This window comes from Drosophila pseudoobscura, chromosome X (assembly GCF_009870125.1).
Source record: "Drosophila pseudoobscura strain MV-25-SWS-2005 chromosome X, UCI_Dpse_MV25, whole genome shotgun sequence".
Lineage (NCBI taxonomy): Eukaryota > Metazoa > Arthropoda > Insecta > Diptera > Drosophilidae > Drosophila > Drosophila pseudoobscura.
Genome location: NC_046683.1, coordinates 59,004,471 through 59,022,189, shown reverse-complemented (window position 1 = coordinate 59,022,189; position 17,719 = coordinate 59,004,471). Strand labels below are relative to the sequence as shown.

At 46.0% G+C, this 17,719-nt stretch overlaps 1 protein-coding gene across 12 annotated transcripts in view; it reads right to left on the bottom strand.

The window, feature by feature from the left end:
* Window positions 1-17,719, bottom strand: part of LOC6900056 (band 7 protein AGAP004871) — a 49,750-nt gene that overhangs the window by 20,273 nt on the left and 11,758 nt on the right. For 2 of the 12 annotated variants that reach the window (XM_033382758.1, XM_033382762.1), the window contains exons 1-2: window positions 14,448-15,286; window positions 8,923-9,022 (exon numbers count right to left, since the gene is read on the bottom strand). The exons of 1 other annotated variant lie outside the window; for it this stretch is intronic. In XM_033382758.1, coding sequence (XP_033238649.1) covers window positions 8,923-9,022; window positions 14,448-14,498 — 151 coding nt within the window. In that variant the 5' untranslated portion in view covers window positions 14,499-15,286. Of the gene's footprint in view, window positions 1-3,009; window positions 3,348-8,047; window positions 8,060-8,918; window positions 9,023-12,663; window positions 12,691-14,447; window positions 15,288-16,283; window positions 16,303-17,719 lie in introns of those variants that run through there. 9 more of the 12 variants (XM_033382763.1, XM_033382766.1, XM_033382757.1 and 6 more) reach the window with 7 other exon arrangements.

Genomic DNA, 17,719 nt, shown 5'->3' with positions numbered 1-17,719 from the left:
CTGTCGCCCCGACAGCTCTCGCAGTGAAAGTTTTTCAGCCGGCTTTCGCTCGAGACAACACTCGGGCAAACAAACACATTGGGTCTTTGTTTGTTTGCGCCCCACCACTGCCGCCTGCCACATGTCCTCTCTTTTGCCACCATTACGTGGGGGGGGGGGGAGAAAGTTAAGCAAAGTTTTCTTGAACATTGCCACAAGTACGACTAGGAACTAGGATGTAGCTCTGCGGCTTGTTGCAACATTGTTGAATGAGCCTGGCAATTGAGTAACACTTGAGGAAGCGGACAAACACGATGAGTGCTTCGGATGGTGCGTTCTTTGAGCCCCACGCCGAATCAATTTACCAGCTCTTGCTGGAAAGAGAATTCCGGATGGACTCGCAAAAAGGCAGTCAGAGAGATTCACAGACGGACAGACAGACGTAGTCGTACTCGTACTCGTACTCGTATATTCGTTAGTATTATGGCCCCGCTGCTCCTTTCGCACTCATAAAATATGAATGGCCATGGCAAAAAAAATTTATTCGACATGAATGAATGAAATATGGACATTCAGTTTATGAAGCTGATTGGCCCCCAGGCCCCAGCCTTCCTCACTCACTCACTCTCTCTCTGTCTCTCTTTCAGTGACAGTGGCAGTGGGAGTGGGAGTGGGTGTGGATTGAGCCCTAGTTAAAGTTGCATGTGGCTTGGAAAGGCCACTGTTTTACTGGTGGTATCTCTGTATCTGTGGCTTGGTCTGTGCTGGTAGCTGTAATTGCAGGTCACTTTTAGACGCCAATCACTGGCCCCTTATTAGTTGGGGAATATGAATTCCGTCTAGTCGAGTGTCAGAGCCGACTATCGGCCAATCAATAATTCATAATCACACACCGAGGCACGACAGTCGAGAAACGACCGACCGACGCATTCCTTGGCAATAAAATGAAAAGCGAAATGAAAATCCTGACCAAATGCTTGCCAATAATTCAACGTTCTGGGTCCTTCCACTGGCTCTGGCTTTGGCTCTGGCTCCGGCTCGGGATCCGGCTGTGATACTGTTTCTGGTGCTGGTCGGACTTTATCAATGGATGAATCGCACTTTTGCTCTTGGGATCCCCGTCCTCTTGGCCGCACAATGAATGAATGGCAAGCGGCGCCAGTCGTCGGTGTCGCCTCCGCCGCCGCCTGTCCAAATGTCGAACATTGTGTCCTTTTCCCTTTTTTTTGTCCTCTGTCTTTTTGCTTATTTTCCCTTCGGCCTTTCCTCCTTTTTCGTTTTTTTTTTTTTTTTTGCGACTATCTTTTGCCACGTTTTCCCGATAATGTCGCTTTGCTGCTGCTTGCTGCTCTGTTCCAGCGAGCCATGAAATATTGATGTCTCTTTCTCTGTGTGTATTACTCTCTCTTTCTCTGTCCCTCGCGCGGCAGCGGCAGCGACAGCGGCCCCTGTCTCTTTCTTTTTTTGGTGCTGCGATGGGGATATGCGAGTATAAAGCGCGTCACATACTCGTAAAGTTTATTATACAGACATATGCCTGGCATGGCATGACCAATGTCATCCGAGCACTCCAATTTAATTGATTTTCTTTCTCTTTTTTTTTCAATTTACTCGGAGAAAGTTCCAGTGAAACTTGAATAATGTTTGCTTTCAAATGTATTTCCATGGTCAACAATTTGTTGAACTTCCGGTTATATGTTTAACTTGAGTTTCCTTTTAGCAACAGTTTTCCAAGAGGTTTGGCTTCTGCTTCAATGTGGATAAGTTTTCCCAACTTGAGCTCCGGTTTGTCTCCCGCAGGAAAGATTTTGCCAACTTTCAGTTATCCCCTTTAGATTAGTTTTCTTTCAGTGTAGATTAATCAGCCCAGTTTCTATGCACTCCAATTGATTTTTGATTACTTTTTAAATAGAATTTTGAATTTGAATCGTGTAAGGTTTCCTTGAGTTCCCTTCGGTTTCTATAAGAAACGGTGTTGTTCCACTTTACAGGCCATTGAATATATACAAATAACTTTTTCTGTGGTTAAAATTTCATGAAACAACATACAGCCCTTCGTGTTAGCCACAAAACATGTGCTTAACTCTCGGTTATACATTTTTCACCCACCATTCTTTCGCTTTAATTTCACTCGAATTTAATTGGATTTTGTCGAGGGTTCAACTTTCAATTTAATGATTAAAAGTTTCCCCCCAACTTTAATGATGTTTTTTTCCCCATCGTTTAACTTCAGTTTGTACATTTTTTTTCCCCTGGCAGTGCAGTGAATTTTTTGCCCTCTCCTCTCTTCATTGTGCGGTCATTACTCCTGTTTACATGTTGATTTCGATAAGCGTACCCTTTGGAGCCATAATTAATAACTTTTGTGGCTCAAAGCGGGGCTTTGGCTGAGGTCAGCTTCTGGTCTGGCCACAGACGAGAATTAATTACAGCCGGCCATTGTGTGTGGCCGAAGCGCGATCAAAGCCGGGTCCGTGCGGAGGAGCGACAGCTGCAAACAGTTCAAATGCTGATAACGCTGGAATTCCGCTTCGAAATCAATTAAAGTGCAACTGGGTAGCACAGAGCTGGAGGCAGGGGCTAAGGGTAAGAGTAAGGGAATAAGGCTTCAGCATGGGGTTAAAACTTAATTATGGCGGACGGATGTGGCTCTGCATGTGGCGGAAGCCACGCCCAGCCACTGCACTGCACACCAGTTCCAGTTCCATTCCGATTCCATTTCCCTCCATTTCCACTTGTCGCTGGCGAACACACGCCTCGGCAGTTTCCAAACCTACATATTTCAGTTGAATGCGCTTTTCCCTTTTTCCCCCGCACTCCGCCCCTTCCCCCTTCCCGCTCGAGCCCCGTGGAGCCACCTCTCTTTGCGGGCGGGTCGTTTGTCGTTTAAGGAGATTTAATTAAAAGCCAAGCAATTTAAAGACGCCGCACACAGAGATAGAGGATTGGGGGACTGGGATTATAAATTATTGTTGGGGGATTGCGGGCAGATCGGATCGGATAATTCTGCATGGAAGGACGGCTGCTTACCTCGACTGAAACCAAAGCCGCTGGTGGAGCCCGATGCGGTGGTGTCGAGTGCCACCCGCCGCGGCGACACGCTCGCCTCGCGCTGGCTGCTGTGGTTGCTGCCACCCAGCATTATGTGGCGTCCGTTGGTGCGTGGTGCATGGTGGTGCGGGGATTGGTGCTGGTGCTGGTGCTGGTGCTGGGACTGTGACTGCGACTGGTGGTGCAGTGGCAGCTGATTGTGGTGCTGGTACTGGGGTGCAGGTCGTGCATGCCGCTGCGGTGGCTGCTGTTGCATGCTGCTGGCAGTCGTCTGCCAGAGGCTGTCCGTGCGGTCCGATATGTTGGGGCCTTTGGCACTGCTGCCACAGAACACAGAGATATGTAGAGAGAGAGAGAGAGAGAGAGACCACCACCACTTGCTAATTGCCACAAGTTGCATTCACGCTCACGCACAACTTTTTGGTGCACAAAGTTTTGTCCTCTCTTTCGGTTTTGGGTTTTGGGTTTTCGCTTTTCGGTTTTATTTAATTTGCGCTTTAAATCCCGCCTCACCGCACAGCCCCAGCTAAGAAAACTCTATTAAAAAGTTTCTCGGGCACAAAACTTTGGCTCTGCCTCTGCCACAAAGAAGGGCATCAGGCATCAACGAGTCCACTCCACACTCCTCACTTAAGCTACCACAACAACAAAGACGGAGTCAGGGGCACTCCGGACTCTGGACTCCGGACTCGGTCATAAATACCACATCAACAATAAGCGGAACTACGACGACTGTCGGGTCTGTCGGGGGAGAACCGTACGTAAGATGGCGTTCCGGCTGCCGTTGCTGTTGCTGTCGACGGGACTCATTTTGCGGCGCGGGGGCACACACTGAACACGCAAAACACGGAAAACTAATTTAATAGCCACACGCCTGGGGCATGCAACGTCCTGGTTCTGTTAGCTGGCAGCTCCTTTGCGCTAGTCCGCTATCCGCTCCTCTGGAACTGTGTCCGGCGTTGTTTATAGACCAACTTGTACTGAACGATGGCCCAGCGAATGTTTTTTAATTTATTTATGTATTTATCGAGTGTCCTGCCTGCCTGGCTGCCTGCTCATGGGCTGAGGGTGGCCACTGTGTACACACAATGACAGAGGGTCGACCGACCAAGGAATGGCCGGGACAGAGGGTGAGGAGGAGCCAAGAGACAAGTAAATTTATGCTAATTGCCATTGACAGTGGACAAGTTAATAGTTCGAGAATTGCTGTTCGCTTTCCGCTTTCCGCTCAGGTTTTCAGCACAAGGATGCAGGATGTGCACTGCCGCCGGATGGCCAGAGACAGATGTTCTCTCAGCGCTGCGCTGTTCTGTGCTGCTTCCATTGTTGTAAAGGACAGCCTCGAACTAGTTTACGATAGATGAAAGAGGCAGCCCCAAAAATATATACATATTATGCAATATATTATATATATGCATTAGCCCCCACACCGGAACCCCCTCTACTTATATCTGTGGCTTGTTCCTTGCTTGTTCCAACCAACAGCGGCTTCTGCTTCATTATGCCACTGTTCATTTGGCTGCCGCTGTAGCCTGCTGCCACAGGCCGCTCCTGTGCATCAGTGGCAAGTCAAGTCAAGTCGACTCAAGCCAACTCGACCGCGTTGTCAACTGTCGCATCTGTCTGTCCGTCTGTCTATCTGTCTGTCTGTCTGTCTGTCTCTGCCTCTGTGGGCGTCTCTTTCTATTTCTTGCTATGTTTGGGCCAAGCTATATTGAATATAGGGTGAGGTTATCCTACACCCAGAGAAAACGCTACATCCTGAGAATCAAATAGATACTTAAATTAAAAAATGTGTCACAAAAGATTCTTACCAGGAGAGGAAAATATATATATCTTATATTTAAATTAAATATCTTCGTATTTATATTTATGGTAAGAACTTTCCAATATATTTTGTGTTTAAGTCAAAGTGAATTCTATATACTTTCACTATTCTTTGCATTAAAAAACGGAATATTTGATTTAAATATGTTTGTGTTTTTTTTTGCTATGCCATTTTTCTCTGAGTGTAGATAAGGGCCACTATTTGTCAGCAAGAGCCCCGTTTCTTTTGTGTTCTACGATTTCTATGCAGATCTATGTGTGGTACTGCCTCACCTTTCATTCAATATACCTTGCGCTTGGCCAGCAAGTAGGCCATTTTTGCATGTTCTTAGAAGGCAGTCACAACAACACCAAAGAAACTGTGTTGACGATGTCAACGTCGACGACGACGACGACGACGACGACGACGACTTTCAACCGGTTGCTCCCGTGGGCTGCAGCCATCAGGCAGTGAAAGTCACGCAAGGACTCCTCTCGGCTCCTTCTCGTTTTGGCATTTACATGCTTGCATAAGCCTGAATATTTAATATGGTCCTCAGTTCCTGAGCAGTTCCCTCGTCCCTCGTACTTCGTCCTTCGTCCTGCCTGCCTTTTGGCTCGTTATCGTTGTGCTTGTAAAATTGAATTGTAAATATTTGAAAGGCGATAGGCAGTTCATACTCATTGGTATCGCTATAAGCCCCCCGATGGGGTTAAACTTTCGCCACAACTTTCAGCTTCAACAAAGGGCCTCCTCAAATATGTAAATCTATATGGGGTATTGCTTAAACAATGCATAAATGAATGCTTAAGCAACGGCTGATATTACGGGAAAAACTTGTGTTCTAGTTGATATTAAATTACACCAATTAGTGCTGGGCTTGTACCGTGACCCCATTTGTTGGCTGCACTTTGCCCATAAAGAAAGCCAGCCAGGCCAGAGCGTCGCTGTATTGCAACAAGTTGTCCAAAGTCCAAAGTTGCACACCCCAGAAGACTGCCTTGGAGCCGCAGTCTAGAGCTTTCGACGAGCTAAAGCGCCTAATGGCCGCCAGTCATGGTTGTAATTACGGCAATACGTGTTCGTCCTGTTGCACCCAGGCCATGCCTCCTCTTGCTGCTGCTGCTGTTGCTGCTGCTGCTGACGGCACTTGTGCCCGTTTTGGCCATAGCCATCGCCATTTGCCTTTTGTGCGTCAAATTAACAACTTCCGCATGAGGCCACACGAGGCACTTGCACCCCAAATGCGTCATTTTCTGGGCTGCGTTGCCTTTGTGCCCTGCAGCCCAGACAGCGACACAGAGACACGTAGAGATAGAGCCAGTGACTGGGAGAAGGAGAAGCCACTTTGGCCATATTGTCATTGCTTGGCCAGATGCCAGAGACTAACAGCAGACAGACTAACAGCAGACAGACAGACAGACAGAGAGAGAGAGGCAGAGCGAGGTAGAGAGAGAGAGAGTGAGACTCTGACAGGGCCTATTATTGTGCTTTAATGGCAGCTAAACTGTCGAGCAGTTAAACAAAAGAACACGACTCTGATGTTGTCCTAATTAATGGGATTTTTAGGTTTTTTTTTGTGAGCTTCTAATCGGGTTAAAACCCCGACTCTAAGACAAACAATGGCAATGGTAAGTTGGCCAGCAAATCGCTTGAATCGCCTGAATACTCAATTTCCAGCATTTAAATGCCTTGTTTCCGGCCCCAAAGGGGACACACACATACACACGTAGAGACTGGGATCTGATCGATATGCAATATCCTTACACTTGAAGCAACTTGAAGCTAAAATGGCAACTTTCGAGCCGCATTCGCATCGCATCCGTTGGAAAAGTTGTGGAAAAATCTCTGTGCGGTGCGCATCGGAGGATGGTGCTTCAAAACGTATCATTTGAATCCGAAGGCGAACAGGGGGAACGGAAGAAATTGCTCAGACATTTATTTTATTATTTCTTCCGGGACGGGGTAGTGCAGGGCAGGGCAGGGCAGGGCAGGGCAGGGTATGGTAGGGGTAGGGGTAGGAGCGAGGGGAAAAAACTCATAACTAAAGTTTTTGGTATCCTCCTCTAAGTTGCTCTCTAAAGGACATAATAGATTTGCCATGTGTCTTTCGAGTCTGAGGGCGATTTTCTTAACTTTTGCTGCAGCAGCCAGTGCATTGAACCGAGAGCTCTCAAGTATTCCTAGTGGATCTCTGGGCTGGCTGCTGTTGCGGCTGCTGCTGCTGCATTTGTTGGCAAGCAATGCCCCACGGGGCATGGCATTCCTTCGCCGAGGACAGGGTTTCCATGGGGACAGACTCTGCGCTCAGCCAGGCATTTTTAATTTCTTTTAGTTGGCCTTTCTTTTCTTTTGTCATTGAGCTTCGCTCAGGCCCTGCAAATGATTTGTTTCTTACTTTTGTTTTCGCTGTCGGATGTCGGATGTCGGCCGCTGCTAAATGCCAAGTTTATGCTAAATTTGTGGCACGAACATTAGAAAGGAGCGAAACGAAGGAAAGGAGAGGAAAGGAAAGGAGACAGACCCAAATTAACTAATGATGAAATATGCTGTCCCTTTCGTTGGGTTTCCCGGGGTTTCCTTTGCCCGTCTGTAATTTACAGGGCAGGTCAGCATTATGGTTAATGAGGTTCTGGGTCGGCCGGGGGGCACAAATGAAGCTGTCAGACAGTACGGAGAGCCTTTGGCAGGAGGAGCATCAGCCACAGAGGCAGACACAGGATATGCTCACTGGCCCGCGCCCATGCATATATAACAAATATTAAGTATACGCCCCGAGAGACCATTTCCTTTTGGTTGCGGCAAACTCTCGGTCCATGAATGCGAGTGTGTGTATCCGTATGAATGTAATGCTAATGCGTTTCACACAGCCATGCACATGCACAGCTGCATGGATACACAGATACACCACACACACACACACACACACATACACAGAGAGAGAGATAGAGATTGCACGCACATTGCCAGCCCACAAGCCATGGCTGGAGTGGCACACTGGAGAGCAATCCGTGCTCTTGTAAATATTTCATTTTGTGCACTCAAAACTTAATTTTCGGCCAAATTATCTCAATTGCAAATGAAATAATACTTACACTCGACAAATGCAATTAGATAAAGCTATGATATATGTACATTTTGAAAGTTAAAAGCAAAAATTCATATGCAAATGCAGTTTATTCAAAATATTAATACTATTTTTGGACTCACCAAGTCTACGTACTACAGATGGAGGAGATGTGAGAGAGAAGCGTTCATTTTTGGTTAGTTGATTTTTGGTTGATTTTCGGTTGATTTTTGGTTGATTTTTGGTTGAATATATTGCGATTTTTCGATTTTCGATTCGATTTGTATTTGATATGCAAATTTGTACAGAGAGCGGTTCCAAATTCGTCGAATTTGTTGGGCAACAAGCATCATGAATGATATATACGTTTGTTTGTTTGTTTGTTATTATATATACATATATTGTATACATAATTTAAAGGAAGAAAAACTGGTTAGTCATGACAGATTTACAAATTACAGACTAATGCTCATATATGTATGTATATTCTAGGTGGATGTGGAGCTGAATATGTGTATTTAGAAATGTTTGTGGAAATTGCGGTTGCATCTACGCTTGGCTTAAATCTAGGCTAAGAGTAAGGCGCACAGCCATGCCGCAGTGTGTGTGTGTGTGTGAGTGTGTGACTGTGTGGCATGCAAAGACGGGACGCTGGAGGCGCTGAAGGGGGATGCAAAAACGGTTAAGCGAAATGTGAAACGCTATTTATTTGCCCCAGCTGGAGGTAGGCAGCAGGCTTCTGGAAACTGGCGATGACGGTGGTTGAAATGCGGGGGGAGGGAAATGAGGGGAAATGGTGGAAATGGTGGTTGGGATTTAACTAAGTATGTCAACTGCAAAGCCAGTGGGTCAGGGATAGTCGTCGTTCCTCTCTATAAGATTCGGCCGTGTAACGGGGGGGCAAATGGAAATGGAATGGGATTTGCGGACAGGTCTGTAATATGTCGTTCGGACTATGTGTGTGTGTGTGTGAGTGGGGCGGGGGGTAGGAGGTGGGGGCGCTGTGTGACACACTTACTTTTCATGATGCGGTTTCGGTATTCATCGTCGCGCTGCATGGTCACGCTGCCGCCGCCGTTGGAGACCATCGAGCTCACTTGTTCCATCGGCACAATATCCTGCAAAAGGCAACATCAAACACAAACACAAACACAGAGGAACGCAAAAGCAAAAACAAAAGCAAACACAAAAACAACACACAAAAAACAACGAGAACTGTCATCAATCATGCTCATGCTGGCAGCTCGGCGGCAATATGTTTGCCGCCTGCTTATCGGAAGAGTTTTATGGGGTTTTTCACTTCAACATACAACCCAACGATCCCATCCCCATACAGATACCCATCCCTGTCCCCATCTCATATATCCCACAAAACAATCCCCGAATTTATAACGAAACAAGAAGGAAGGAAGGAAAAAGCATGAAGCGATTGCTGTGTGGAAACTTAATTAGGAAAACGGCAGCCAAATTGCATTTATACGTATGTATGTATTCCCAAAACCCTGGGATGTCCTGCAGCCAAAGTGAGGAGAGAAAAACATTTCATATTTTTTTCGCCCACTTTTAATTGTCTGCTTCGGTTTTGACACACTCGTGTTGGCCTTTTTGTTGGTCCCTCACTTGATATTCTCTGTGTTGCGGTTTTTCCCCGAAAAATGAAGTGGATAAATTGGGGGGCACTCCCCCACCCCACTCCCACCCCTCTCTGGGCCCCGTTGAAGTGCTAACAAAAGCATTTTCTGTATGCGGTTTTTCTTTGATCGTTTTTTTTTTTTTGCCTGTCCTGGCACTTTGTTTGGTTTCCCAGCTGCAGGGAGCAGCGGAAGAGCAGCAGCAGGACCAGAATCAGAATCAGGAGCCGGAAGAGCAGCAGCAGCTGAGGCTAGAGCCGGAACAGATGTTGCTGCTGATGCTGATGCCCAGCCAGCCGTGATATATTCTTTTGAATATACATACTCGGGTATTGTGTGCAGTCAGCGGAGTTTTTCCCAGAGCACAGGACCAGCAGCGAACCAGAGCAGGCTCCGCTCCGGCTCCGGGCCAGTGGTTTTCTGATGGAAATGGATTATGCTCGCCGCTCGCGTAGACATTTATTAATGAATTTACAGGATTAGCTGGGTAATAAACGCATTTAGAGCCGCTGGTTAGCCATTGGCCAAGGGGGGAAACAGTGCGGTATTACCCGACGAATTGCTCTGGAATGCACTCCCAGCATCCCAACAGATGGGCCAAGACATACGGCCATACAACGGATGGAACGAGCGAAATGTATGGCATAATCTTTCAATTTCCCAAAGAGAATTTCAACAGACAGAGATGGAGAGGGTGAAGGAGAATAAACAAACAAAAGAGAAAGGCGAAATACAATAAATTCGAGCTGTATAAATATTAATTTTCATTTATCCGGATGACCTGCAGTCCCTCTTTAATAATTTATTTCGGCAATAATACTCGTAGTTTGATTGATGATCATTTGCTGGCGCCAGCCGCAGTGCAAATCACAGTAATATTTACTGTGAAAATCTCTGCAGAGAGGCAGGGGAAAATCTGTTGGAAATGTTGCCCCGTCATCGTCATTGGCACAAACAAAACATCAGGAAAAATCACGAATCATTTGGACAATGCAGCAAAACCCAAATAGGGGAAGCCACGGCTGAGCACATCACGTATTCGTATTCGTATTCGTATTCGACATGTAGAATGCGCAATTCAATTTTGATCTAAACACGCATTATGCAGCATATTACGCATACGCCACGTGCTCGAGACAGAGATATAGAGTGAGTGTCTGTCTCTCCCATTCGAATCCCATAAAACAGTAGCAATTTTAAATGCATGAGTCCTATGCGGAGAGGACTCCCCTCTGCTGCCTGCTGCCTGCTGCTTCCCTTTTTGGCTGTCATATTAACGGCCTTTGCATATTGAAAATGTTTTCCTGCCGAAATGTGAGAAACTTTCAACGATGTCGTCGGGCACACTGTTTGCTGGCACTTTGCCAGATAGTAACTGCCGCTTGTACATACAAATACGAGCAGTAGCAGTAGCAGAGGCAGTGGCACTGCCAGATATCCATCCGATGAGTACTCGGATAGCACACTGAGGGAAGCTGCCTCTGGGCAGGTAAAGGAGCATACACAGGTGCAGGTGCAGGTGCAGTTGCAGGTTCAGCAGCTGTGCCTGTCTCTGTGTCTGTCTCTGTGGCACTCTCTGGGTTGGGCTTCAATTAAAATGTTGCCAAAATTGCTTTTTGTTTGCAAATAAACAAACTTTAATTAAATATAAATTGCGACACAGTGGAACACCAGTATAAATTAATAATAAACATTCCGAATGGAATGATTTTACCATACATACATACAAAAGAACGGGAAACTGCTATTCTGTGCAATTTTTGATTAAAGCCAATATAAAACAAAGAACAACACCAAATATCATTGTACTTTTAGTTGAGCTTTAATTGAAGTTCCGTCTTTTGTTGTCTCTTCGCAGCCTCGAGCCACTCCTCCTTCCTCTCCTTCCGCCCAAAATAAACTGCATAAATACGAGGATTTGCCCGTTTGGGCCACAGTTAAAACTGCTACGAAAGCATACATATGTAAATGCGGAACGAATATGAGAGAATACACGGCAAGTGCTGGCAGGAAAACTCTTATTTATGAACATCTGTATAAATGTAATCAAATATTCGGAATTAAAATAAACTGCAAACTGCTTTCAGCTACAGCAGGGCAAGCCCTTCAATAAAAATCATTGCAAATTAATACATAAATTCCAAATAAAAATGAGAAAAAACCTATAAAAATTAACATTTAAATTAAGCTACAAAGAAAATTCTACAAAAAGTAATCACAAAAATATGTTAATTGAAGCACATAGAAATATGTATATACATACATAAATAAACGACAAATTATGAAAGAAAGATATGTGTTCAATTGAGAATAAAATGTATTAATGGTTCGGAATAAATATTCAATGTACATTTGTACAGTGAAAATTGCTTTAAATAAATCACTCTAAAGAGACATTGACAAAGCTCTTGAAAGACAAATTAATTCGAAAATCATTCAAGGATAATAGAATTCGTTTATTATCAGGAATCAACTACTGACAGGCAAACCGCCAATGGAATATTCCGAGATATGGAACATCTCTAACTATGCTTTCCACTTCTCTTTGTCTGATTTTGAGCAAATATTTGCCCGTTCCGCCAACTGTTTCGAATGCAGGCCATGCGGGCTATGCGCCTCCCACTGTTGCCACTGTGGCTTGTTTGCAATTTGCATAAATCCGAGCTGCAAATTCTTGGCAAAGTTTTGATAAGAGGATGTCAGCACATTGCAATCACTACTCCTCGGTCTCCTCCTTTGACTGCTTCGAATCCACTTGATTGCTGCTGCTGCTGCCACTCTGCCACTCTGCCACAGCCTCTGCTGATGCTCTTGCTGCCGCTGCTGCTGCTGCTGCTGCTGATGATGATGATGAGGTCTGTCAAAAAGTTTTTGCTGTCAATTTGATTTCATTTTGGCTTCGTCCCCGAACTCCGATTTAATTAAATGCCATTGCAATGACGAGGACAAATACACGGGAATAAATGTCCCATGTCCACCTGGAATTGAGGTTTTTTTCGCACGCTGTCTACATACGAGTACCTCCTTCTGGCCCCTCTCTGTTTTATTTTTCTTTCTTTTTTTTCGGTTTGAATTGCCTGTGTAAATGTAAACATTTTCATTTACTTGTCTGTCCGTGGCCCCCTTACCATTGGCCCCATCTTTGCTGCCTGCCCGCGCGTTGCTTTTCCTGGATATCCCTGGGTTCTGGTTTCTGGCTGATGGCTGATGGCTGCTGGCTGCTGGCTGTTGACTTCTGGCCTATAGGCTCCTGAGTTCCTGGCGTTGGACTGTTCGGGTCTACTTTGTCATGCAAATTAACGGATGTATACTGTTGCGAGAACACGGCCACGACCACGACGAGGACAACTGACAACCGCAACTGGAAGTCGCACACAAAAGGATAGGCCTATGCCACAGGATGTGCCGCCGCACACGCAACCGCACCACATATGGGATGGGGCAGATGGGGCCATAAATAAGCCATTGGGTGAGATTAGTGTGAAGGAAACGCGGATGGCATGTAGCCCTATACTACGAGAGTGTACAAGTAAAAGTATATTGAATAATTAATTTTTATTGATCGCAATGTCGATGGCGATGGCGATGGCGAATAGCGTTGACGGTGACGGTGACGGTCGTGTCCTGTGCATGTGTGATGTCTCAGTTCTTGTTTATTAGTTTTTCCTCGAGCCATTGTCTGCGGCTTGTTTTGTGGGGCATAAAGGGCTATTGTTCGCACTGTGTGTGCCGCATAATTATCTACACAAACACACAGACCCACACACACTGTGTTGACTCCTCAGCGAGGGTTAGTGTGTGTTTACCCACCCAATTGTATCGCGCTAATAAAGTTAATGTGCTCGCTAAACTGTTGGCCATGAACCCCCGAACCCAATCCCGAAGCCCGTAGGCCAAAGCCCAGAGCCATGCCCCACTAAGCCAGGCCAAGCCCAGCCCCGAGTCCTAGAGAGACAGCGGGGAAAAGTGCGCTAATTGCCTTTCAAGTTGTTGGCCAGAACAAGAACCAGAACCCTCTTGGGTGTATGCGTGTGTGCACGCTCTTGGCCCGGCCCGGAACAACAAGTGTAATGGGAAACTTGTCTACCATGAGTGGCAGAAGATTAGCCGAAGGATTGGCCCATCCGAGGACATAATTAGAACCCTTCCCTATCCTATCCTATCCTTGATGTGAATCCATCTGTAATACCTTTTAAACATATCTTTATATCACAGTATATTGAGGATTCTCTAGCCCACAGATCTGGCTGTTGACCCCGTCCTGGACTTAAGCTCGGAATCCGTAGCCAAGTCAACGGTAAAACAAATATTTGGAGAAAAAGCTTAGGGACAAAGGATTCTGTGTGTGTGTGTGTGCGCCTCAGGTGGGTCTCCACTGGGGAAAACGAGTGCCGTCCAAGTGCAGCATGTTGCAGCAACAGACAGACAGATAGACAGCAGAACTGATTAAATATCCGGCATCTCCCGCTGCTGTCTGTGCTCGGCATAATGCGAATTCGTGTGTAGGGAAATGTAATTTGAACACAAGAACAAACAGCAGGAAGGCTGCCTTGCCTGCCTGCCTGCCTGCCTGCCTGCCAGCTTGCCTGCTTGCCAGGATGTTGGCCAGGTGCTTGGGCTAAAAACAAAAGCCGCCGTTGGTTATTTGCTTTGGCAGCCAAAGGGAGGCAAAGAGGCAGCAGCAGCAGCAGCAGCAGCAGGTGGATGTTGCAGCAATGGGGGACACAACAAAGCCCTGGCAATGTGATTAAAAAATAAACGAGAGCACAGAGCACACACAGATCCTTATGGTACGAGGAGTATTACAATGGGAAATGGACCATATTGCTATGGTAGCGAGGGTACAGGCTACAGGGTAAAGGTATATAAGCTGTATAAGCTGTAGAGGGGGGAAAGGGGGGCGGGCACTCACCTCGTATCGTGTGTCGATTTCGGGCAACTTCTCCAGGAATTCCTCGACCATCTTCGCTGCACGTGCGCTCGAGAGCACACCAATTACACACAGTGAAACATACACCTACACACACAAAAACGCACACACACACTACTCTTACTCACACTATCAAGGAGCTACACGCATACACATACTAATCGAAAGAGACTCTTTGGCACGCATGAACTTCTCTTGCAATGTTTTTTTTTTTCACTAATTCGTTTTCGAAAATTCCCAAAAAATATTTCCTCCTTTTGTCCCCAAAAATGTTAAAGCCAGAACACCTGTTGTTTTAGTAGTTTTTCTCTTCTTTTTTGTTTGCTTGTTGTGTCGTAAAATTCGTTTGTTTCGTTTCCGTTTCCGGTTTGGGAGTACCAGCCACCGGCGATCGCCCCTTAATCTTAATTAGTTTTTTGCACTTTCCGTTTGTTGTCTTTGGTGATTGTCCGGCCCTTAAGGGGGGCATACGGGGGAGGTGTTTCTGGTCACTTGGCACTTGATTTGACGGCTCCCACACTTTCACACATACACAAGAACACAGCAAAAAACACACGAAAACACACACACAGTCTGAATTGGCTAAGATAAGGACCAAGACCAAGACCAAAGTGGATAGAAATGGAGTGCTGAAGATGAAGCTGAAGCTGAAGCTGAAGCCACTGTATTCTTGTCGTGGGCTTGTGGCCAAAATGACGATGTCTCCTTCGCTGCTGTTGCTGCCACCGCTACTGCTGCTGTGTGTCGTCTCTCAGAGTCTCCGGCAACCAAACGCTGCCCGTTCGCCGTTCAGCACTAACAACAAACTGCAGAAAAACAAAACATTTATAGCCAGGCCAACAGCACCAGGGCCCGAACGAGCGACGAGGATGATGTTCTAAAAACTAGCCACAGGAGGTTCGACAGCTGCCGAGGAGCCGAGAGCCAAAACAGAGAGGCAGTGACAGAGGCAGTGGCAGGGGCAACGGCAACAGTGGCTGTGGCTGTGGCTGTGGCAGCATCCATTCCATCAATGGGCGACGACCGATAAAAAAAGGAAGCCTGGCCTCCTCAAATGTGTGGCACATTTTGGTGAAGCGCCGGCGCGCTCCTCGCAGGGGCAGGCGACTCGACTCCTCTTCGCATCACTCGGGCTTTCGCTCTCTCCCGCTGTATGTACCCCCTCGACTTGACACAGATTTGAAGTTGCTTTTGGAGCTTGGAGCCAACACAACACTGAAAACAGCATCCAATCGCCGCTGCTGTCTGTGGATGCCATTTTCTGACTGGAGTTGTGCGCCTGAGTGGGGGAGGCACAACAAGCGGGGGCGGAGTGGAATGGAGAGTACGAATGCGAGTACGATTGCGATTCCGAGTGCGAGTGCGAGTGCGAGTGCGAGTGCCTGTTGTGTGCGTTGCATGTTGCATGTTGTTTTGTTGTTTTGTTGTTTTGCATGCACTTGTAAATAATTTGCAGCTAACGAAGGCGGTGCCACTCAAAAGAAGAGCTGGAGAGCTCTCCGCCGGCTCTTCTACTGGCAGTTCCCTTTGGCTGCTTCCTCTGCTGGCTGCTGGAGGATATGTTTCTGGTTGACTCAATTGTTTTTCAAAAGTCACCGAAAGGGTACTTGCTGCCGATCTTTGGATTCCAAAGAATCAAAGGAATAGTGCACAGATCTATGTAGAATTCTCTTCCAACGATTGCTGCCAGTCAATTAGTAACTATCACGGGGAGACCTTCCCCGCAAAAAAAAAAACCAACAAAAAACTCACAAACAACGGCTTTACATCGATTCAGTTCCCCAAAGAATTTCCAAGGGCTTTCATTTGTTGACTTACCGAGCCCATTTCGATTTCTGCCATCATCAAGTTGAACTATGACCGCACGCTTTGCCCAGTCGGGACACACTAATCATCGAATGCCGGAACAGCCAAGTGCTAGGTTGTGGCCTTAATGCAACAATTGGCTGGCAATTGGCTGCTCCCACGACACACGTCATCGTGGGGCCCTTTTTACCACCCAGCCAGCTACACGCAGAGGTTCCTTCTGGCCCCGCATATGTTCCTTCTGCCAATGATCACCCCACCCAATGCCAAAGCCAATAGTCAACGTGGGAACAGAACAAAAAAAAAATTCTTTGTCATTTGCACACTTATCATTCCCATACACTCCCCTCTGACCTACCCTGCCCTGCCGTTCGCTGCCTTCTGCAATGATTATTAGGGCCACGAGCTGGAACTTTAAATTGAAATTCAGCGTAATTTTATGTTTGTTCAACGTGTGGCAACGTGGCCGTATAGAACATTTTTTTAAATATCCTTGAGCGCAGCTGCTGAAATGTGGTTTTGGTTCCAGGACCCGCATTGAATTATTTACGGGGCCGCCATTTAGCGACGGACAATCAGTAAAATTATTAAAGGTACGTACGTCATGCGGTATCGTGTGCCAAAATATATAACAAAGGTGTGTAGAAACGGCTTCAAATATTAACAGAATTTTGTTTATGCATTAAATTGGCCATCATCGATATTCTAGCCAAATATTTTAATTTCTGTGGCTCGCCCAAAGCTTCCTGCTATGCCATTTCATTTGGTATGTGTATAGTTGCCGCTGCTCGCGCACTGCACACTGCTTACTGGCTAAGCTTTTACTTGCACTGCTTTCCGGCAGTTACAAAGCTTTTACTTGTACTGCTTTCTGGCGGTTACATTCAAACAGTGAACACCTAATTTTTGGTTTTACAGTAAAATCAGTGAAGTTTAATTCAAAACCATTCTTGCTGGCTGTTCAAGTGAAAGCCGTGCATCAAGCATTATCGCGTACGGCCTGAGACTTCTGCTGCTTGCTTGCTGTTACAGTGCAAGCAGTGCATTCAAATTTGAAATTAAGAATAAAAAAAAAACAGCCCGCGATTTATACTGCTTTGTTTGATGGCAGTTATTTTAAACAGTGCATTCAGATTGGTTTCTTGGTGTTACCGTAGAAGCAGTGCATTTAAATTCAAAATAAGTACAAATTAGCAGCGGCATGCCTGCTTGCTGGCGGTTGCATTCAAGCAGTGCATTTAAATGGGAAACTCAAATATAGAAAACAACGAACTTTCCGACTTTATGTATTATTTTGTATTTTGTAATGATTTTTTAATATAATTTCTGACAAACTTGAACATTTAATTAATTTTCACATTACACATTTATAAATTTCATTTGTTACATTTTTCGTTCGTTCATTCTGTGTTTGCTTTTGCTTTTGATATTCGTACGTACATGTTCCC